Below are 22,706 nucleotides of genomic sequence, written 5' to 3'. Positions count from 1 at the left end.
AAGATGGATGGGGAGGAAAAGAAGGAAGAAGTATTAACACTTGAGTGGCACAACACAGGTGTGGTGCACTACTGAGAGCTGCACAAGTTCCCATGAAGAGAAAAGCTCTCCAGACTGGGGGCTCAGACTTTAGGATCTGATAGTTCTTTTCAGCTTCAGTTTTTTTCTCCTCTTCAAGAACTGGCACATCTACCGCACTGCTTAGGCATGCTGAACCCTCAACTGTCTCAGAAAATTTACAGTTTACCAAAAATGTAAATACCTAAAAAATGTGCCTTTTAGGAATGGCCCACTGCAGGCCCACTCAGCTTTGCCTGCCATTTGCATTACAGGTGAGTTCTCAGAAAAGAGGACTATATTAAATAGTCAGGCATAAAGGTGAAGATTTTCTCTTTTGCTGAGACACAGACACAGAGTGGAAGCACAAAATTCCCACTGAAAGAATCACCAGCCTGTGAAAAATGCATTTGGAATAAACTGTTTTAGCAGGTTATCTCCCAAAATACATGTTAGGATAGCTCATTTATGCTAGAACTAAGGCTAGCTAAAACATTTGGTGCCAAGAACCACAATTTGGATTTCCATATACAGCAATAATCAAGATAAATCAAGACATTTCATTAGACAAACTGCCTTAACCTCTAATTTAGATTTCAATAGCCTTCAGGCAAATAAAAATTGATTAAGGGTAAAAGCTTCCTGTAATTACAAACCAGGTAGGAACAATACTTTGTTTATAAGACTAGGCCAGAAAATTATATGTTTACCAACACAAGCACCTCTCCCACATGCTCGGGAAGAGCAGTTTACACTCTTGGAAGTGGCCCAAGATGTCATGTCTCGGGAAACAGCACCCCCACCCAGAATGGATGGCCAGATCCCAAACTCACCTTTGCCAATGGATGGCCACATCCCAAACTCACCTTTGCCGATGTGCCGCCTGGTGTTTTCAATGGTGGAGTTGCGGTTGACGTTGGAGAGCAGCCCCAGGCAGAACCTGTTCTTGTTGTTGGAGGGGTCAGTGAAGCCATCCACCAGGATGCTGGTGGAGGACGCGTGGAACGCCTCCCCAACGCGGTTGTTCAGCTCGTAGTAGACGATGGAGCACCAGTGCTTGGGCTCTTCGTAAGCAACGGCCTGGACATCTGCAAAGCCCAATGGAAACCTTACAGCCCAACAGTGCTGGAACACAGGCTTGAGGAGAAAAGACTCCTAACCTGGCAGATTCGGGCTACACAGAGTAAAATAATTTCAACTTAAGACTCAGAAGAGACAAAGGCTGGCACTAGGTATGAACAGAAAAGTATAGGAAGCTCCTGGGCACATCCCAAGCAGTGCCCAAATATCCTTGTCCCATTTGCTGCAACTCTACAACTCAGCTTTCTTTCCTACTCAGTAGATGTATTTCTACTTCAGTTCATTTTACTAACTTCAAGTCACCTGTTTACTTACTGCAAAGTTATATAGCAACCGGAAGAAACAGCATCACACGACTTCATCAAAGACCATTTTTCACTTTACAAAGAAGTACAGCAAGGCAGCTTAAATACACAGTCAGCAGATGAATCTTTCAGCATTCAGAGTGTGACCAAGTCTTTCTCCTGGGTTTTTTTGGGAGAATGGTAGGAGACTTCAAGAAACCCAAGAGAGATTGATATTTCTCTGCAGAACATGCATGAAGCGCAGCCCCAAATAAAAAGAGGCTACTGAGGGGTTGTGGTTGCTTTATGTGTGCCTTCTTTTAAATGAAGGACACTATTTCACTACTAAGATTAGAAAAGTTGGACTTGCTGCTGAAACACCAATTGTGCAGATCCTACTACAGGGCAAAGTGCTAAAATGAAAATCAGACTGGTAATATGGGAAAACTTGTTTTTTCTGGCCAGAGGTTTCCTTCTCCAGCTCCAGCTCCAAGATTTTACTGATATCAATCAACTAAGATTAGTGTTCATATTTTCCTCTGTTCATAGATCACACCACTATGAGTTTCTGTTACAGAAACAAAAAACCAAAAATCCCCCTCAAACCAGCAGTACACAGTAGATACAAAAGGTGGCAAATAATCAAGCGCAGGATAACACATCCTATATCACTGTGGCAAAACTTCTGAACATAGTGTTGATTGCTAATAACTTGCTTAAAAACACTGGTAAAAACCTGATCTTTCCTGATAATCTGGCACTTTCTATCCCTTCACATCACTGTTGAAAAGGGGAAAAAAAAGGAAGAAAAAACAGTCTATAATTTTTAGTAAGAGGTTGCTACATTTTTAATTCCCATAAAGATGCCAGCAATTATCAAAGCTGCAGCTTTGCCCCAGTTCTCAAAGTCAGGAAGAAATCTTGCCAGCTGGCCATTCTTACAGAATTAATCATATCTCTCTCACACAGATTTCATACTGACTTCCTCACATTTGCTTTAAGTCATGCAGAGCAGGTGCGTTTAGTCTCTCTATTCCCAGCATGGGCCAACAATGGAAATTACCCAACTCCATTGACAGGATGCAGCTTGTTCAATCAAATCTCTTAAGACTAACAAATCACCATGAAGAACACGCTTCTACAAAGTTTGCAACAAAAAATGATGCAGTAAGTTCACAGTAAAAACTTTTCTTCTACAACCTGCAGCAGATTTTTTTAGAAGTCCTGCTATCACAGCATACATATGTGAATAATAAACATGTGAAGGCATCTGAAAGTTTTTCTTTTTAATGAAGGGACAGAGAGAAAAATCCATTGTACTAAACTACTAGAAAGGAAAAATATCAATAGACAATTTTTATTTTGAAATGGTTGAATGATAAACAGCAAGAAGAAAAATGTAAACTCTTTTTTCTTTATCATGTCTCATGTATTAGAAGAATTCTGTAATACGCATTTTGGAAGAGGGACACACAACTGCAGAGGTCTGCAGTTAGGCATGAAGTTTGATAAATATATTTTGGGGCAGTAAATTTCTGGCCCAAAATTCCTGCAAACTACTCATACCCTCAAAGTGTAGTCTGTGTGAGCAGCAAAAAATGGAAGTGCTACGGACTGAGTTTATCATACGTAAAACTCATTCCAAGCAGAGAGTAAATAGGCTAACACAAAAGCCATCTAAATTGTGCTAAAAGGGCAGATATACTTCCTGAAACCAGACATTGAGCTTAGCAACAAAACAAGTACCAAAAAAAACCCCCAAAGAAACCAACCTCAAAACCCCAAAAGCCCCACCAACACCAAAAAATCCAAAACACACAACAGTTCAATTGTTCATAGCTTGTGATCTTGATAATTATTCTGGCACAGCATCCAGCCGGCTGCTTTTTCTTGGCATGGGCCACAAGTGTGCAAGCTGAAGTGTTCTCTGAAGGGCTCATTTCTCACAAGGTGATGATGAATGCACAGAACCCTTTGCTCAGCAGCCACAGCCGCTGCTGTGGCTTTAACAAGCAATGTGTAAAAAGATGTCTGTGTCACAGCACATAAAGCAATAGGCCTTTATTTCATACAGACTTTTAAAGTCTCTAGCAATGCCACACCTCAGGCAGATTACTCAGTATTCTGCAGCCTCAGAGGAGTTCTTTCCATTCAGAGATTAGTGGAAGTTCCCAATAGAAAACATAAAATTACTTTGGTCTTTGAGTTGGCTGGGAGAAAGAAAGTAATAAACCCCATATATTTTACATTTTTAAAGAGTCATGGGATAGATTCCTCTCTTAAATAAATATTTACATTTATAAATAATCTCCAGCTTTACTATTTCATCCCTTACAACAACAGAATTAAAATTACACGGCCGGTTTTTTGCTTTTCCACAGACAAAAATTTTCATGAACAACATCCATCCAAAATTAAAGCTCAGTTATTACTCCTAAGTTCTGGAGGTTCTTTACTCTTAAGAAGCGAAGCAGAAAACATGAAGGAGGTGTTCTTACCTCCTCTGTGCACGTCAGGGGGAATTGCAGGTGCCATCATGTTGGTATCCATGGGCTGCGAGGTATCGTGTGTCATCGGATCTTCCGGAGGCAGGTAAGTGGGCGGGGGAGTATCAGCTAAATATAGAAAAGGCAGATACATGAGTGCTTTCCTCTCTTTAAAGCACATCTACACATCCACATAAACACTCTGAGCCTGGAAATGCTTCCAGCCTGACTCAGCTATAAACTTCCACCCACCAGAAATCTGAAAAAGCAATCATGGACCTCGAATAAGGAAAGCAAAGAATTGCTGTGTATATTAAGCACAACTGCAATAAAAACAAGTCACTTCGCCCCCACATAAAGCCACAAAAGAAAGCTCAGCTGTGTTTCCAACCCACGGTTCTGCAGGCTGAAAGTGCCATACAAACATCAGGGCACAAAGAGGGCCCAGCCAGCAGTAGATACTGAATATGTTAAAAGTGAACAGAAGCTTTTCTGTCTCCAACACAATTCTGCCAGGAAATTATTTAAACATCCCAGCTATATCCAAGGCCTTATCACTGTCAGTGCAAAGTATTAGCTCTGTTTCCCTAGACTGGGAATAGCAGAAAGTGCTCAGGAACCCAAATCCTACAGAAGTGGCCTTATGGGTCTGGAATTTCTCTGTCAGTGTTTCTGTCCTGTCCCATTCAGGGCTGCATCACCATATGTTAATATGTTAATGAGTGTCAGCTCTGTTTGAAGTGTCCCAGCCAGCACTGCCCTTCAGCTGCCTATTCCACTCCTGGGAAAGCTTCCCAAAAGATTTCCTACAAGCTGCCAATGTCACCATTTCCCAATAGACCAGAGGACACTCTCCTCCAGATCAATGGCACAGAGGTACATCCAAGAGCTAGAAACCCTTGCCTGATCCCTGCAAGCTTTTGCTGCAAGAACTGGGATTAGATTACCACTGTGATGTCTCTGCTGCTGCTCATCCCACATTTATTTCCATTACTGAGAGTATGGATTGCAAACTACCACAGCAAATAATCACAGGGGATTCCAAAACTCTGAAAACCAAACTAGCATCAACAAAAGGCAGGAGAATGCTCTTTAACTTTGGGGGTTTTTCTGTGGAGTGGTGACTTTGTTCAGATTTTTTTACATGTATTTTCTAAGAAAACATGTGTTCATTAAATTTATCAACTAATTTATTGTTTAGCAGGTATTTTGTATTTTAGATCTAATGCTGGCAGGTGCCTGGCTAATTCTGTTTCTTGAATACATCCAGGTGGATGAGAAAGCAGCAGAGAAAGACACAGATGGCAACAGGGTTGCACTAAAAGCTTAACAAACTGCCCTGGATTTTGAGTCTCATGTTTTACTAAGCCTTAAATGCTTGTGTGTGTGCAAACATGATGTTAGTCATGCACAAGATTCCAAGGCCAAGGGCAACAAATTAGGCAGTATCTAGAAAGTTTTCAAGGCTAACTGCTTTGCCCCTTTGTTTCTGTATTTTCCAGATGTCAGCCTCTTTCCCCATTAGTGCAAGATGGACAACTGTCCAGAGCTAAGCATCAAGGACATCAGTATCCTGACCTCCCCTCTAACTCAATTTCTTCACTGCAGCTGCAGACATTAAGGTCATGTGGACAGAACAGACCTTCAAAGATCAAGTGAACTTCCAGAAGCCAGCATTCAGGAAGACCTTGTTAGGTCTTTATCTCTGTTGGAAGAGCCCCAACCACAGCAATCATGTTTAAATAAAAAGAAAAAAAAAAGACAGCTGGTTTCACAGCAAATTCTCACATTTTTTAGAAAAGCCAATACAAACTCATTCCTTCCTTCCAGCAAGTTCAGTAGTTTTCACTCACAAGAGAAAAATTTGCAACAATTAGCAAGAGAAGAAATCTATGGATATTCATTTCATGTAATAGGAAACAGATTTTCACAAATCTGCTGCTTTGTTTACACATACCCTCCCCTCAGCCCCTGAAGGAAACAGGCAAACAACATCAGTAAGGATTTGTACTGCATCTTTCTCTCAGCATTTAGATCAAGAAATCCACCACAGATTGCTTCTGCAGTATTTTTATCCAGCTGCATGAAAAGAGCAAAAAAAGGCAGCTTCAAGGAATTTTCTACAGACACCAGTCAACAAAGGAAGGCTCTTCTCTGTAGGTAGTAAAACAGCCTGAAAATTATTTTTAGAGCCTGTTTTTCAGTTGAAGCTTCTTGGAATTACACCACTATGAGAAGAAATTGTTTATCAAGTAGCAATAATGTGATCACCTTGAGAAATATCCCTTTTCTCTAGAACTAAGGCCTTGCGCTGGACTTATGATCACAAGCAAGGATGATCTCTAGGAACCACACTTCTGGTGCACTGAACACTACACTTTGTGGGCTAAACTGCTGAACTGGTCCCCAAAACATTTTAGATCCCTCCTCACACCTCACAAGAGTTCTGCTGTAATGTTTTAAGTGTGTTTGAAAGAGGCACAATATAAAGCCTTCAATATTACCAGACAAAGAGATTCTGTACTCTATTACCTTACATCTGTTAGTTTGCTATTAAACACAAGTGTTGGCTGATCATTGGGTGTCATTGAGCAAAAAAGTCCATGATAGCAGTGATATCCAGCACCTTGACCCTTCTCAAGGGCAACAAAACTGTACCTGGCATCTGGAACACCCTGTACACATGACAGTGCCTGGCATCTGGAACATCTGTACGCCCTTCTCAAGGGGAGCTGACCATACCTGGCATCTGGAACACCCTGTACCTGGCATCTGGAACATCTGTACACCCTTCGCAATGGAAGCTGACCATACCTGACATCTGGAACATCTGTACACCCTTCTCAAGGGAAGCTGACCGTACCTGGCATCTGGAAAGGGCTTCCCGGGTCTGAGCTGGCTGGAGAATGGGGGTAGGTGCTGCTGCTGCTCCCAGGTGAGTTGGGGTAGCTGCTGCTGGGCGAGTGGGGGAAGGGGTGGCTGCTGGGCTGCTGGAAGGAGTCCGGGAAGGTGGCGTTGTGCGGCATGTGGGGCTCGTTCTGCCCCAGGTTGCGGAACTGCGCCAGGAGGCTGTGCTGGGGGTTGTACTCGCTGTGCCTCGGCACCAGCACCGGAGGGAGAACTGCAAAGGGACAAAGGGAGAAAAGCCACAGTGTTAGAGACTCAGGTGTACAAGGGAGAAAACCCCACATTGTTCCCCTGCCCCAGCAAATCCACAGGTGCCTCAGAAACAAGGTGGCCAAAGCCAGGAGCACATGTCCAAGCAAGAGCTCCTTCCTTCCCTCACATCCGGATACTGCACAGCTCCAGCCCGCAGCTCCCCGGATTGCCAGATGGGAGCCTGCTTTCACAGAGGGCCAGGGAAGAGGAGCCAAGAACAAACTACAGTTGTGTGTTTCAGTCTCACTCGCACGAAGAGGTGCTGGGAAGAGCCTGACAATGCTGACGTGCAGTTCCTCCTGCTGCACTTGTCATCTGACTAATCACCTAATGGCCTGTAACCCAAACCCTTGCTAATAAGAACACTTCTTTTTTTTTTTTTTTTCCTGAAAACAATACTAATAAGCCTTGAACTCAGTCTGGTCCCAACAGCTGTAATTTTATTTTTAACCTAGACTATGTTCTTACAAGTTTCTATTAAAACAGTTATTAACTCTTCAAGTCAGTTTACAAACTGTGCAATTTAAACAGAATTATGTAGTTCAAAAAAACCAACTGAGCAGCAATTGAGCTGCAACTATGTGCCACTATGGGATCAGAGAAACATCAGAAACTACGAGTCTCACCACGCTTCTGAAGCCTTCTCAGATGTGAAACAAAGGTCTCTTTCAAACTGGGAATATGAACATGATACCAGATACACTAAGATAAAAGAATCAATTCTTTTTCCAGTTCCTCAGCTTCTATCTTTGAATGCCTCACAGCAAAGTCCAAGTTAACCGAAGGATTAAAAGCTCTTCTTTCCACAGAAATGTCTGGGTGATGGATAGGAGAGGAGAGACAAGGTCAGGGAGAGGGAGGTCCATGCACAACGTAGTGGAAGAGAAATAAAGAAGCAAGTCCTCTTCACGTCATCCCCCTTTAGAACCTGCATTTCCCGACTCCATGTCTGAGCAGGACTGGAAAAACCCCCCCCTCAGATAGTCTGCCTTCAAGAGAGGGTGCCAAAAAACCAACAAAACCCAGGAAAAACAAGCCAAGGCTACCACCCCCTTTCCTTGAGACTCCTACTCTGGCCTCAACACCTGGGCACACAGAAGAGGAACAGGAGCATGTGTAGTCAACAAGCCTACAAAGACATAGCTATCATTCAGATTAAGAAAGGTGTTTGGAGACAGCTGCTTTATTAAAAGCCTGAATTACAAACTAATTGCCAAAAAAAAAACCAAAAAAACATTTTCTTCACATGACAAACAGGTTCTTCCAGGACACTGAGGCATCTTTACTCTTCCAGCACTTTGCCATTACAGAAGCAGCACTAAAGTATTTACTTTACTGTCCTGGAGTCCAAGAGAACCAGGATAAGCACTCAACACATAGCCCAGGTCTGAGGTCTAGGTTCATGCTTAAAAGGGATATAAATGAATGTCAAAAAAAAAAAAACCCTTACTCTCACTAAAAATTCCTAAAGTCACAGATTAACTAAAAAGAAAAGAAGTAGGTTTCCCTTGCTCAGATTTTTTTTTTTTTTTTGCACATGCCTAAGAGAGTAATTAAGCTCCCATTTTGGCCTGCTAGTGGCATTAATGCAGGAGCAGTCTGATCCCAGAAATCTTCACTAAGCATACACTGAAAAAACCCCAAGCCCTCACTACTGAAATTTAGGCTGCCCAAGCAGAAGCAGGTTTCAAGTATTTAATCTGATCTCTCAATTTCCTAGAGCAACTTTGCTGAGATTCCAAGAGATCTCAAATATTTGAGGCAGACGTCACCCTTAACTAGATTTGTTTGGAAGTCAAAAAACCCTACTCCACTTTACAAGGCCTAGGCAAAGTTCCTAATTATGGTGTTTTCTGAAACAAAACGCATCCATCTGTCATTCTGTGGAAGTTCTCAATTGCAAAACAGCCCAGAAGAAGCTGCATCTCCTCCAGCTGTGCAGACTGTTTCTTGCTCCAACACAACCATTCTGACATGCCACTGGAAAAGGCTGTCAAAAAAAAGTTACTCAGCATGCAGGTGGACATCAGAAATCCCTCATCTTCAACATGTCAGAGCCAACCTCTCTGAGTATTAGGGTTTCTCAGAATTAAGCTTGTTCTGTTAAATCAAACAGTCCTTTTGCAGCTAGGTCAAGTACTACTTAATTGTCACAGTCAACATTTGCTGGGATAATAAATCACCAGTGAAAAAATTAACAATGAGATCATGTGTTAAAATGTATTTTCCCTTTCCTGTCTTTATGATTCTTCCTTACTTTTCTAAGCATTAAAACAACACAGCTTTCCTATCTCTTCCCTTCCTGTGGATGAAGGTCAAACCATTAACTTTTATGGAGTTAATTTGTGCAGAAAGTACATCACCTACCTTTCCCATCCCCTACCTCACATTAAACAATGACACACATGACATCAGAGGAAGCCAAATGATTTACAGCATTTTAAAATAGCAGGAGAACAGGATATTTTCTTTATGTTTTCTGTAATTAAATTAATGCAGTGCCAGATTTTCCCAAGGTATATATACATGTTTTCTCCTGTTGGGCAGAACCACTGGCAAAATTTAGAAGGACTTGAGATAAAAACAAGTCTCCTTTTCCCAGGTGTCCTTCATGCAAACCAATGCTTTTTGTCCAACTCCGCCAACCTCAAGTGATTAAATGCCAACTTCTTCAAAGGGGGAAAAAGAATACAACTGGTATTGATACAACACAAAGAGTCTCAAGAATATCACTGCAGAATTTATATTAAGTGCTGCCCCTAATTTACATCCTCCCTGCATACACAAAACCTTCAATGAGGAGGAAAAGCCCTGAAAGGCCACATCAGGTAGGACAGAGTGCTCCAATCAGTCCAACTCCAAGTCACTGCCAGAACCTGATCTCTCTGCAGCTCCCAGCTTTTTTGCAGGGAAGCAGCTCCTAGTGGAGCACAGAGGAGTTAATTTGAGTGCTGCTCACTCAGGAGTAAAGACATGAGCAGGGAGTGGGCCCTTTGGAGCATGGAAGGCTGCCAGGAGCTCAAACCATACAGGGGGACACACACCCTTCTCGCTCCCCTCGGCCCTGTGTGAGGCGCTGAGCTTCTGGTCAGGCTGCAGCCCTCAGCCACATGGAATAACAAATGACTGAGGCTCAGTGCAGCAGGGGAGGAGGCTGATCTCTGCTGCAGCTGCCAGCTCCAGGAAGAGGAATAATTGAAGGGGAGAGAGCATGAGAGAGTTATTCGGTGCTAAGCCAGCACACCTGTTGCTATGAACTAATGAAGCAGTGCACATCTTTGCTGTGCAGATCTCCGCAGGATGTGCCTCTGACCATTTGCAAACACAATTCCTCCCTTCCTCTCCAGCGGAAGGGAACGCTGATACAATAAAAAAAATCATTTTCTTTCTTTTTTTTAAATTTAACATCAGTATCATCAGCATATATTTAAAGGAAACATAATATTGAATACAGTGTTGTCTTAAAAAGCTGCTGCAACAGATTTGCCAAGTCAAGCTCATTAAAGTTAACGGAGTAGAACCACAAGTCATCCAACAGCTTGATTTCTGTAATTCTTCAAACACCAGATTAAAAGGTTTTATGTGCTATATTGGGCTGAATTTTGTTCCCAAGTTTTTCTATCGATGTAGACCTGCAGCTGAGAGTTAATCCAGGACTACTACCAGGAAGGTTACGAGTAAGGAAGAGGGGGACAAACCCCCATGAAGCGGGCTGGGTATGTTTGTGGAACTGTAGCTCAGATCCCGTGTCTGTCGAGCCAGCCTGGGAACTGGGGAGCTTGTTTTTACCATGCAAATCAGACCAAGTATGCCTGCACCAAACAAGAGGAGCTATATTAAAGAAATTAGAGCTACAGGGCAACTTAACCCACAGGGCTATTTCATCTAGGAGCCAAGAATGCCAAAAATACAGAAGATAGACCAAAGGCAACCTGGCTTTCAGATAAATGTTCTGACTAACCACACCAAGGAAGAAATGCTTTTATGAAAATGTAATAGTGGCCTTTGAAGAAACTAACTGATCTCTACTCTTTTTATCTCCAGCATGTCACCCTGTTCTTCTTCATAAAACTAACAGCTGTGCTATCCTAAATAAAGATCTTCTTACTTTTCTTTTTTGTTCTATTTTCACATTCCAGAGATAATGATTTTAGCAAACACAGAAAGTATCCAATTTATGAACATGACTTCTTTTTTTTAAGTTTCTCTATGAAAAACCTCAAACTAATCCAATCCAAAGGACCTGCTGTACTTTCAAAGAAGCATATTTTCTATCCAGATGGGTTTTGATTACTTTACACAAGGCCCAGATGACAGCTAGTTTCCCCCAAGGGCTCATTTTTTCCACACCCTTTGCATGTTATGTGAAAATTTGGGTAGGTATCTCTGTTTCCACGTATGGAAATTGAAAGACCATGTAAGGAAATACAAGGGGCCACATATAAGAAAGCAGACTTTAATCTACTTGCCTTGCCAAAGTAGATTCTACTTCTTCTGAAAAAAAAATTTATAAAATAAATAAAAAAAGAAAAATATAAGCAATTAAAAACCATGACTTGGTTGACATATGTTCTGTAAAAGGGTTTGTAGCACAACAGGGCCCTCAGTGCTAATGAAGACCTGACAACACTATCATTAGGCAGAGTGCTTTAATTTCCAAGCATTACATAGCTGCATTTTCATCTGAATTTATGCAAAGCCACGTATGTTTTGCCAGAAAAACAGAACTGCAGGTTGGGAAGAAGGAAAATCCTAAAACAAAAGTTCATGCTATCTGGAAACAAGAAAATCCTGCAAAGACTAAATTGTAACGAAAAGGAAGACTTAGGAGAAGAAAAAAAAAAAAAAAAACAAAACAAAAGCAACGAAAGACAGCAGCAGTGTTAAACTAATAAATCTGAACCCTCCTGAAGACTCCCAGCTTCATTTCCTGCCTTTGAGGTCACAGCAGCTGAAGCTGGCTGTGGCATCCTGATGAGCACTCCAGTCCCACGGTGGGAGGTGGGAACAGAGCAGGTACCAACACATGCTCAGCTGGACCTGCTGCTCTCTGCAGCACCAGGGAGTCATTCTGACTGCCAGGCCTTGCCAAGATCTTGCTTGTAAACAGTAGAACACTGGGTAGAGAGAAAACTTTTCATGTCACTAGGTTCTCATGTTGCGCGAGTTATTCTTGGTTAAAAATATAAAATTAATAAGCATTGTGTCAAAAGGAATCTCTGAGGATTGAACTCCTTAAAGCTCTTCCAATAACCCTTGGCTGTGCTATCACAGCTTTGCTTTGCTGGTTTCTCAAAAGGAGAAATTCCAGTCTTTGAGACTTGCCCTCCAAACCTCTGTTCTAGTAATGATATCTATTCAGCAATCTGTTTTGGAAGACAAAAAGACCAACTTTCTACTCCGGGAGAAAGCTGACAGCTGTCTTGTTTTCTCAACTCTTAATTTTATTTTGCAGTTTTGGGAGACCCCAAAGCTTGATTTGTCATTTTGCACAGTTACAAATGAAGACTGTATGTCTTGGGAAAAAAAAAAAAGGCAAAACAGTTGTTACTTTACTGACTTTGCTTTTACATCAGACATCTGGTCCAAATGCATTTGACAAGTAATATTAGGACATTTCCTGCATTACAATATTCAGCTAACATTAGATTTTATTTGCGGATGCTCTGATAAGCTGACATTCTGATTAAACTGACATTGGCCAAGGTCAGTCTCAGAATTCAGCACTAATTGTATGCACATTAGTGAGGCAGACCTTGCAAGCAGATTTTGTGGAGGAGCAGTCACCGTGATAGTGTGTATTAACTCAGACATTTACACAGACCAGAGTTCAAATTACCTGTACCAAAGCCACAGTCACCATCCTACTGAGCAGGTTAAAACTTGGAAGTCTGGTCTTTCAAATCAGAAGAAACATCTGTGCCTGGTTAATTTTGAAGAAAGAAAACACACACAGAATATGACAGAAACATATCTTTCTTGACAACTTTTATCCCTCTGTTGCAGTTTCTTTTTCTGACACATGCTGAGGCTGGACAAGGAAAGCCCTGCTGTTACCCCATTCCCTCCTTCCACCTCCTCATTTTAATTCCTCTCCTCCAGCTCAGCTCTGGTGGGGAATTTCAGAAAGCCAAAATGAAGAAAGTTTTATTCTGCTTGCCAAGCAAACTGACAGTTGCTTTTGCTATTTTGGGGAACCATCCTATAATTGTGCCCACCTGTTGTAGCAATGCTATTTTTAAAGTCACACCCAAGTGCACACATGGCTGCACAGCAAAATTTCTCAGGGATGACACTGCTTCCTCACCCCCAGCCTGCAGAGGTGCAGAAATCCTGCTCTGGGAATCAGACAGGAACAAGGATTTTTGTAACTTGGTTCTACATATTAACTCTGAAGGGATGCAGCAATTTTGCCCTCCCTTACACCTCAGAAGCAGCTTTCCATTTACCTTTCCCACTCCCCCCCTCCTGTCCCCTTCTCCCAGATGCCAGGCACTGCTGGCATTCTCCCCCACCAGGCCTGCATCTGTGGGAGCCTGCAGTAGGTGTGTTGCCTTTCAGAGCCTCACTGAGAGCAAAAGCAGAGGAGATCAAAGACAAGTATGAAAATAATCATGTTAAAGTCATGGGCAGAGAGTCACACCAAGAGCAAACCATCATGACACACCTAGCACTCTACTCAGAGCCTGGGGACCTGGCCTGCTCTTGGGGCAAAAAGCAGCTGCACATACAGGCAAAATGTTTCTGGCCAGCAACAAGCTTGCTGAAGCAGAAACACACTTTGAATTCATGGTTATAACTGAAAGGAACACCACAGTTTTCAGCTGTGAAAATTCAACTGCTATGAGACTCCATTTGTCTGCATCACCAAAAAGCCACCACTGCTTGCCCCCAGTTTGGCTGGAACATTGGCACCATCAGCTTTGTAAAGCCAGCTCTCTGAAGAAGAGAAACTTAACAAAGGAAAACCATTCAGCCCTTTTCATTTATGTTTTATTGGTAATTGCAAAAAAATGGGGGATAGCCATCTACAGAAACACTGGACCTTCAACCACTTCCACACATTAAACCCGAAAACAAAGTTAATTTCTATTTTGCCTCCTTTGTAACATATTATAAAGTCAGAACCTAGCACGATGATGGGGCAAACACAGCAGAGGCAAACACAAATCTGCATCAGAATGGAGGAGAGCTAGTGTTCACTAGCACTTTAAGAAAATTAAATATTCAGTTTCTTCATCTTCCTTCCTTCCCCTTTAGCTAAGGCAAAAGAACTCAACCTCCTCCCCTAAAGCCACATTAGAGGTGTGACTTATTATTATTATTTTTAATAGCAGTGGCAATTTAGGCACCTCTTCATCCTCCCTGTTCTGTATTCCACTCCTTTTGTTTTGCTGTTAGAGCAAACAGGATCCAGGCCCTTTTTCTCCCCTAAAATCCTGGATGAGAGCTTTCATCTGGTCCCATTGCCATAACTGAGGATAGAGGCAGCAGAGGCTGTATCTCCACAGAAACCTGAGGAATAAGAGACTGGAAGGAAGTGTCTCAGGAGGGACACATTCTCCATCAAACCCTGAGAGGTCATTTGTGGCATTTTCAGAGGGATGAGAAACATTGTGTCAGGTTTTTCCTCCCAGCCTCTGCGTATGCAGTACACCTAATTATTCAGCAAGTCTTGATCATAGTTAAGGATAATCCCAACAGGTATCTCTAAACCAAAAAATAAAACTGAGGAGAAGCAGCAGATTCAGCCAAACAAGCACACCAGTTCAGCTCAATGTGCCAATTTTTAAGAGGCATCAAATTCAGACCTTGCCCTCCTTAATTAAAAGCTTTGCCTTGCCAAAGGAGAAATCTGACAGCCATTAACTACCCTGCTCCAGAAATAATTCTGCACACAACAGACTAGGGAACAGCAACACTGAGCCACTTTATCCCATCTCGAGGAGATATTTCCCCCTGGCACTCAAAGTGCAAGGCTGCATTCCCACCCCCAGCAACAAGTCTCTACTTTCTCCTCTCACATCCCTCCACCTGCACTCCTTCCCAGATGTCCTCCACAGGGCTGTGTTGGGACAGATGTTCCTGCAGCCAGAACAAAGCCCCTGTGCTGCTGATCAGCCTGGAAGATAACACAGCAGGGAGAGGACAAGTGCCTGTGATTGTTCAGCACAAGGGAACTGTGGGCTGGCACAACACAAGGAGCTGGAGCAGCCCATGCACCCTACCATGGAGCACAGCTCCATCAGCTCCCTGCTTCCAGGCTGGAAGAGTCACAGTGTCACAGGAGGGCCACCCTTCCTCACCTCCACCCTGGGTCCCCACGCTGCTGTGCCCCCATGTGGCTCTATGTGAGTGAGCTGAGAGCACTGGGCTTGCCAAGTTAACTGTGCCAAAAAGCAGCTTTCTGTGAGTTTAGTTTTCTTGTTTGACACACCACAGGAACAGACAGGCCCCTGTGCCGTGCAGAGCCTCCTGGTCAGGTCAGGCATGAGCAGGGTGCTATCACGTCACACCCATGTGCCTGCCAGGTGCCACACTCCCCTCCTGTGCAGGGGCACTGGAGATTCCCTCTTTGAGGCTGCTGACAGATTTCTGCCTCCTCCCACTGTTTACAACCTGCTCCTATCAAGGCTGGCTAACAGAAAAATCTCACTTGGGTTCATCCTTTCTCACTTTGTAGCTGGCAGACACGCCACAGAGTGCCAGTTCTCATGCCTTCCAAGCTTATCTTCTATTCAGGATGGAATAAGGTGTCAAGGTAGAAAATCCATTCATGCCTCTAGCACTGTGGAAACTGAGATGTATCCACAGCACTGACTTCCCAACAAAGAGCACTACCTTGCTTTACATATTTGAGGATTTACCACTAATCCATTCCTCAAACCTTGCACAACACAGAAACAAATCACACAACAATGAAGGGATAGATGCCATCCCAAGTATGGATAATACCCTTCAGATCTCCAGTAACTGGTTCTGCACAAAACAGTTAAACACAGAGACCACACTGTCAAGCAGAGCTTCAAGATGTACCTTGCACACAAAATATGTATCATACACAATGTGAGTTTCCAATTCTGCTTTGTCAAGGGAAAACATATGTCTAAGCCTTCTGGGAAACACAAACCTTGATATCTGCTTGAGTCCATAGATTGTTGTAAGTGGTGACTCATGCATGAATTCACACTACCCATTAATCTCAAAGTGACAATAATGGTGTTTTAATGTCCTGGCAAAAATGGGAAAAAATGGTTAGCAGAATTTGGGAGTGACAGTCATGAAATGAAGATAAAGATCATGTTTGGAGGACAGCAAGAACAAGAAAGGGACAGGAAAAAAGAAGTCAGAAGTTATGGAGCACAGCTCTTCAAGCCAAATGGGAGTTCAGCTACCCCCTGTTTCCAAAAGCTGTTTTCCCACTCAGCTCCATGCAGCATCGCTCAAAACAATCTGTGTCTGACCAAACACAAACCCCTCCTACATTACATACCCAGCCAGAAATGTACATTTTAGTTAGACATCTTTTGAAAGTTTTATTCTCTCTTGCATAACTCATTGAAGCGAACACAGAGTATGGACAGAGTCCCCAGCGGCACCAGAGGAGGTTTAGGTCGGATGTTAGGAAGAATTCCTTCACATAAAGGATGACCAGATGTAGGAATGAGCTGCTCAGGGAGCTGAAGGTGTTTAAGAAAAGACTGGATGTGCACTCAGTGCCATGGTCTGGTTGACATGGTCGTGTCTGGTCAAAGATTGGACTCAATGATCTCAGATGTCTTTTCCAAACTAAGTGATTCTGTGAAGTGACAGGATATTTACAAACACTTAACTTACATTTAACTTACAAACACTTACAAACATTTAAATGTGACATGAATGGTCCATATGAGAATGTTCTCAAACTCAATAGTTGCTTTCAGTACTAAAGCAAAATGAGTTAGAACATGAAATCTGGCATTACAGTAAGAGCCCCACTGTTGCTCAGTCTGACAGAAAGAGAGGTGTTTCAGGAATCTTCATTTTCAGTATTTTGGAATACTGAATGCAAGCAACCAAGCCAGACGTGCACACAACTAGCAGTAGAAGTACATGACTATTTTATTATCCCTCTTGTACTTAACATGAAATTGCTGAGATTTTTTTTAAATTTTTTCAGAACTGTTTTTCCAGAGCTGAGTTTCTTTGTTCAAGCTGCTGCTGTGTAAATACATACATTATGGGTATTGCATCTGCCATTCACATTATTTACAAGTTAATACTAACACAGCAAAGGGAAATATTTAACATCAAGATATGCACTGTGCATTGCAGATCTAAGACAAATGCAATTTCCATCCACAGCAAAACAATCTTGCAACAACCTCATTTCCATCATGGTTCTGTGTATCCTTGGCACTCTACAGACAGCTGCAGAGTTTGTGAAATGGCCAACAGTGATGGACTTCCCACGCTTAAACCAGGGAAGTCCACCCATGGCTGCAGTGCATTTCTGCAGCTGTACACCCTCACAAACAGCTAGAGACTAGTGATGACACATTCAAGCACAGCTCATCTTGGTCCCTGCAAGTATTCCCTGATAATAAACTTGCACAGAGTTATCAAAAAGAGCTTGGTCCTTGAAGAGGAGACTGGACAGATAATGGAACGCACTTAAAGAAAAAAAGTGAGGCAGTGGGTAACAGGTAAGAAACCTGTGCTTGCAGAACAGCTGGCAGTAGAATTTCACATATAATCAAACAGTGCTATCAAAGTTCGAAATGAGGGGATTATAACCTGCTGTCTAAACTCAGAATCTTTTTAAAAGGCAACAGCTGTTAGAGACACTATAAACAATATTATTTTCTGAAGAAACTGAAGTGATAAAGTGAAATAATAATTTGAAAATACTACTACAACTACTAATACTAGCAGTATTACTATTGCTGTGTGTCAGAATGGTTTTCAAGCACAGATAATGCAAATAAATCCTTTATGTTAGCCTGCAATGCCTCATACAAAATCACAGATCTGCACAGTTGAGTAAACAACAAGTTAACTGAGGGACAGTGGATACCAACATTCCCAGATGATACCAGGCCCAGCAGCCTGAGACACACACTAAGACTACCTCTGTGTAGTGCTAAAACATTTGCACAAGTGCAGCATTCGCCCCTGTGAAAGGAAGAACTGCTAATTAATGCTTACATCCAGATAAACTGCAGAGGAAGAATCTGACGTGTGCAAACAGCCACTTTTGCTTATTTAAGCCGATGAGTCACATAATTAATTGCCACACTTTGCATTGCTCAGATAAGGTGTAAAGGTACAAACAAGGAAGAACCTACCAGGACTTTCCACCCGCTTGTAGTGGTAGGGATTGATGCAAACCTCCTTCTGCTTTGACCCAAAGGGGAACTCGCAGCATTCCAGAGGTTTCAGTTCGTGGTGGCTCTGCAGGTCGGGCCAGCGCCACACTCGGCAGTAGATGACGTGCGGGAGCCCCTTCCGGTGCGACACCTGGAGCCGGCCATCCAGGGAACGAGGGATCGTCACACAGTTGCTGGGCTGGCCAGGACAGCTCAGGGCTTTCTCCAGCTCCTCCATAGCACCTTTCTTCTTCTTCAGTTTTTTCACTAATGCGTCAACAGCTTTCTCTGCCCACTTCTCTTCTTCGTCCCCTTGCTTCCACCCCAACAGCCTCTTCACTGCTGGGCTGGTGAAGGAGAATAAGCTTGTTACATTCATGGTGACCCTGCTGTGGTGACACCACAGAACCAGGCAGGAACCACTGCCCTGTTCTTCCACCACCACCAGGGTACAGCAGATTGAGGCAGTAGTCAAAAGCAGCCTGGATCAAACAGTTCTGGTCCTTTCTCCTTTTCGATCCTCCAATCCCAGGAAGGCAGCGCTGACATCCCCCCTTGATGGTCACAACCTTCCCATTATTCTAAATCCTTCTGGTTGACAACCTAAAGGAGAGTATCAGAAAGAGAAAAAAAAAAGGATTTTACCTTTAGCAGTTAAAAATATCCCCCACCTCAACCCAGAAGAGTGGTGTGATCAAAAAACAACCAACAACAAAACAACAACAAATGCTGACAACCTCCACGACTGGACACAAGGAACATCTGATGAAAATTTAAGCAGCAGGACCTCCAGCTGAACCCAGTACATCCCTATATTAGAAATGTAAAATCTAGCCTAAAACAGTCCCTCAGTTTAAATTTTTCACTATTAAGTGTGAGGGGTGCTACAATCTGCCTGTCAGCTGTTGTAACCTTCACCAGCAAAACATCCCAAGGAAACAGTGCAGGATCACTAGTGTTTTTTTTATTATTTATTTCAGAGAGCAGCTGGAAGCAATATGCCTCAACAGCAATGTGCTGCCCAGCTCTCTCCAAAACTGCCAGGCACGAAGTTCAAAAATCACTGCACTAGGCCTGAGCATAACTCAATCTGAATAAAAAAAAAAGACAAACCAGTTCAGTTTTACCTACTTTGAGGAACAAAGAAAAAACAAAAGAAAAAAAAATAAAGAAATATCTTATCCCTCATTCACTCACATTAAAAGAAAACTGCATCTGCCCACCCCACCCAAGAGCCCTGAGAGCTCCTGAGCAGCCCATAAGGGAAAGCTATCATGAACTTCACTGATTATCCACTGACCCTTCATGCTGCAATGTCTGCCTGATATACTCAAGGACTCATGAAGGGGTGGGAAGGACAGGGAAGTCCAGATAAGAGCATTTTAGACAGCACAGTAGTTCTCAAGCTGGGAGACAAGGAATGGGACTGAAGAGATGGGTCAAGAGGGGGAGGAATGCCACATCTGCAGGAGTCCCAACAGTGTTTTGTCCTTGTCCAGGATGGGAGCAGGCAAAAGGCTCTGGCAAGGGAAACAGAAGAGACCCAGGACTGGCAGGGGGTGGAAAATGAGACAAAGAGCACCATACCATTGATTTTCAAATAGACAGACAAGACAGGAAACATATCCTGGACTGGATACCAACAGGTTGCAGAGGAAGGGGGAAGGGGAAAAGGATATGAATGTTTTTGTTGCCATCAGAACAACACAAAAAACACCCAACCAACCAGCAATCTATACACACAGAGAATAGAAGGTGTCAGCACACCCATGTCAGAAAGGATTTCACATCTATACCAAGAAAAGATTGTAGACCTGAAAACTGCAAATGCTATGGCACACTTACCCTCTTGACTGTAATACACTGCAATGGTTTCATAGTATACCACTACATTTGAAAAATTTTAAGCTGAAAACCATCTACTTTATTCAAATTAACTTGTAACTAGAACAGTTACCTAATTGCAGAGGTTCAGTTTTACTAGGTTGACTGCAGAAACTACATTTATGGGAATAATGATTATGGACTAAGACACAGGCCACATCTACCTACACTTCAAACTGGTACATTCCTTTTATGCTAAGAAGTGAATTTGAAATAATAATGTCCATGCAAGGGAAGATTTGCATGAGCCTGGGGCAAATTTAAGAATTTGTTTTGTTACATGGGCATGTGCTATACTGTTAAATGAACTGAAACTCCATTACTGTCACTGACTGTACTCCAGGTATACTTTATCCTTACATGCACTGTAAAGTGCTCTATTAAAATGCTGTGCTAATTTAGGAACTGAATTACCAGAACCCCAGTGCATGTGCTTTAAATGTTTGTAACTGAGTTATTCCCAATTCGTATATAGTCTGTATCTCAATCAATATTCTATGTATCTTTTTTCCTGTGCTTTTCAAACAAAATATACAAGTTCCACACACAAAAGTTACAAGTTCCAGTTTATCAAGTAAAGCTTTCTCCTTCACTTCCATCTGAATTAAACAGAAGAGATTTAAAAGGCTTGAGTTGAAGCTCTAATAAAGGAGGAAGTACAAAGTCTACATTTCGACCCAAGCTTCATTCAACATTGATAATGTTTGCAGATGTGGTTCTACCCAGGCCTGACCCATTTTTCACCCAGCTACTTGCTGTGAAAAAGGAAAAGTCCTGTCTGTTGAGCCTGTGTGTTGATATCAGTGCCTGAAAATCCAGCCCTAACACGGGCTAGCACACGGGCTCTGCACACACTAAGACGACCCTCGGATGCAGCCCCAAGCAGTCAGACCAAAGGAACAGATTCTCTGAAGTCTTTGGATCAAATCCTGAAGCACACACATGTTCCACTCCCACAATCATGCACTCCAAAACAAGTTTCACCCTCACCATCAAAGCTATGGTGGCACCTCTGTGGCAACAGCTGCTGGGAGCAGGAGGAACAGCATTAGGCAGAGTGCTCGGAGGTGAGCTTGGGAATAATGCAGCTCAGCAGCACCCAGCTGGGCACCAGCCTCCAGCCAGGGATTCCTGCCCAAGTCCTGCCTCCAGAACAGAGCCTAAGCACACCCCAAGCACTGAACTAGCAGCAAGATAAGGGAAGGGGGACAAAACCCACAGTTGCTGTACACTAGTTTCTCTAAGCTCCAAAACCAATATTAAGCTAAAAAAACCAAAAAACAAACAAACAGACAAAGAAAAAAAAAAACAACAACAAAACCAAACAAATAAAACCCAAACCACAATGTATGTGGAGATTTTTGTTTCCAAGAAGCAGAGAGCTTGTCTGCAGGGCTGAGCCCTTGCCAGTACATTCCATTTCCCTTTCTGCCACTCTTGGTTTCTGCACTGCATCATTTCCTGTATTACTTCTGCACAAAGTGGTCTTATCAGCTGGAAGTGCAAAATAAAGATTAAACCACGAATCAGCAGATGACACAGTCTGTGTGTTTGTTCCCCAAATCCACGTGCCCTTCTGGGAAAGTGGGAGTTAGTATTTCCAGCAGTTAAGTGACCACCAGCCCTGGAAGGGTCTGTTTATTCACAAGGTAGGGATGAAACAGAAACCTGGGCCAAACAACAGAGCACTCTCCAAAAGGCATCTGACATCGGTTTAAAGGAAATTGAGTTGTTACCCACTTGTCAGATACTCTCTACACTTCCAAACCCATGCACTTTTTACTATGTGTTCTGTCTGCTGATGGATGTGTTGGAATCAACAAACTCCTTTCAAATCCTGATATTGTTTTATTTGTCTTCCTTCACTGCTGTTGTCTTTTTTTGTAATTTTTGGAGTAATGCACAAATCTGTATGCAGCCTATAAAAAAATAAGTGAGCATTATATTTCTATATATATCTCTCCAGCCAGTCCTGTATTTAAACAAACATATTTAGGCAAAATGCCTAAGAGTGAAGTCCTATTTTTCTGGCTCTCAAAGAAAAGATAGTTACTCCATCAGCAATATGAAGCAGACATTAAAATATTCAATGAGAGTGCTTTCAAATTCCCACAGGAGATCCCATAGGAAACTGTCCCACTTTGCATAAATGACTGTTTTTGCTGGGTGGAGAAAGGGTTTGGACAATTAGATGATCCTCTCCCAGAGGGGTGGATGGGGGAGGAAAACAACTTCTAGCCCAAGTTTCAGGCAAACAAGAAATGACTCTAACTCTTCTACTAATTTCATTATTTGTATTACAGGCTCAGTGATGCAGGCAAAAAGGATCCTATTAAATATTTTTAATATATGCTTAGCACAGTTAGACATAAAAATGGGCAGGAACCACGGTGAGGATAATTGCTAAT

The 22,706-nt window shown here is 42.6% G+C and overlaps 1 protein-coding gene across 4 annotated transcripts in view; it reads right to left on the bottom strand.

Annotated features, from left to right (window-relative positions):
- SMAD1 (SMAD family member 1) overlaps positions 1 to 22,706 on the bottom strand; it is a 43,401-nt gene that overhangs the window by 4,141 nt on the left and 16,554 nt on the right. For all 4 annotated transcript variants that reach the window (XM_063156729.1, XM_063156731.1, XM_063156730.1 and 1 more), the window contains exons 2-5: positions 18,394 to 19,017; positions 6,771 to 7,028; positions 3,920 to 4,036; positions 924 to 1,145 (exon numbers count right to left, since the gene is read on the bottom strand). In XM_063156729.1, coding sequence (XP_063012799.1) covers positions 924 to 1,145; positions 3,920 to 4,036; positions 6,771 to 7,028; positions 18,394 to 18,793 — 997 coding nt within the window. In that variant the 5' untranslated portion in view covers positions 18,794 to 19,017. The remainder of the gene's footprint in view (positions 1 to 923; positions 1,146 to 3,919; positions 4,037 to 6,770; positions 7,029 to 18,393; positions 19,018 to 22,706) is intronic.

The sequence above is a fragment of the Melospiza melodia genome, chromosome 5, assembly GCF_035770615.1.
Source record: "Melospiza melodia melodia isolate bMelMel2 chromosome 5, bMelMel2.pri, whole genome shotgun sequence".
In the NCBI taxonomy this organism is placed as follows: domain Eukaryota; kingdom Metazoa; phylum Chordata; class Aves; order Passeriformes; family Passerellidae; genus Melospiza; species Melospiza melodia.
Note: the sequence above shows the minus strand (reverse complement) of the source record. Positions and strands in the feature narration are given on the sequence as shown.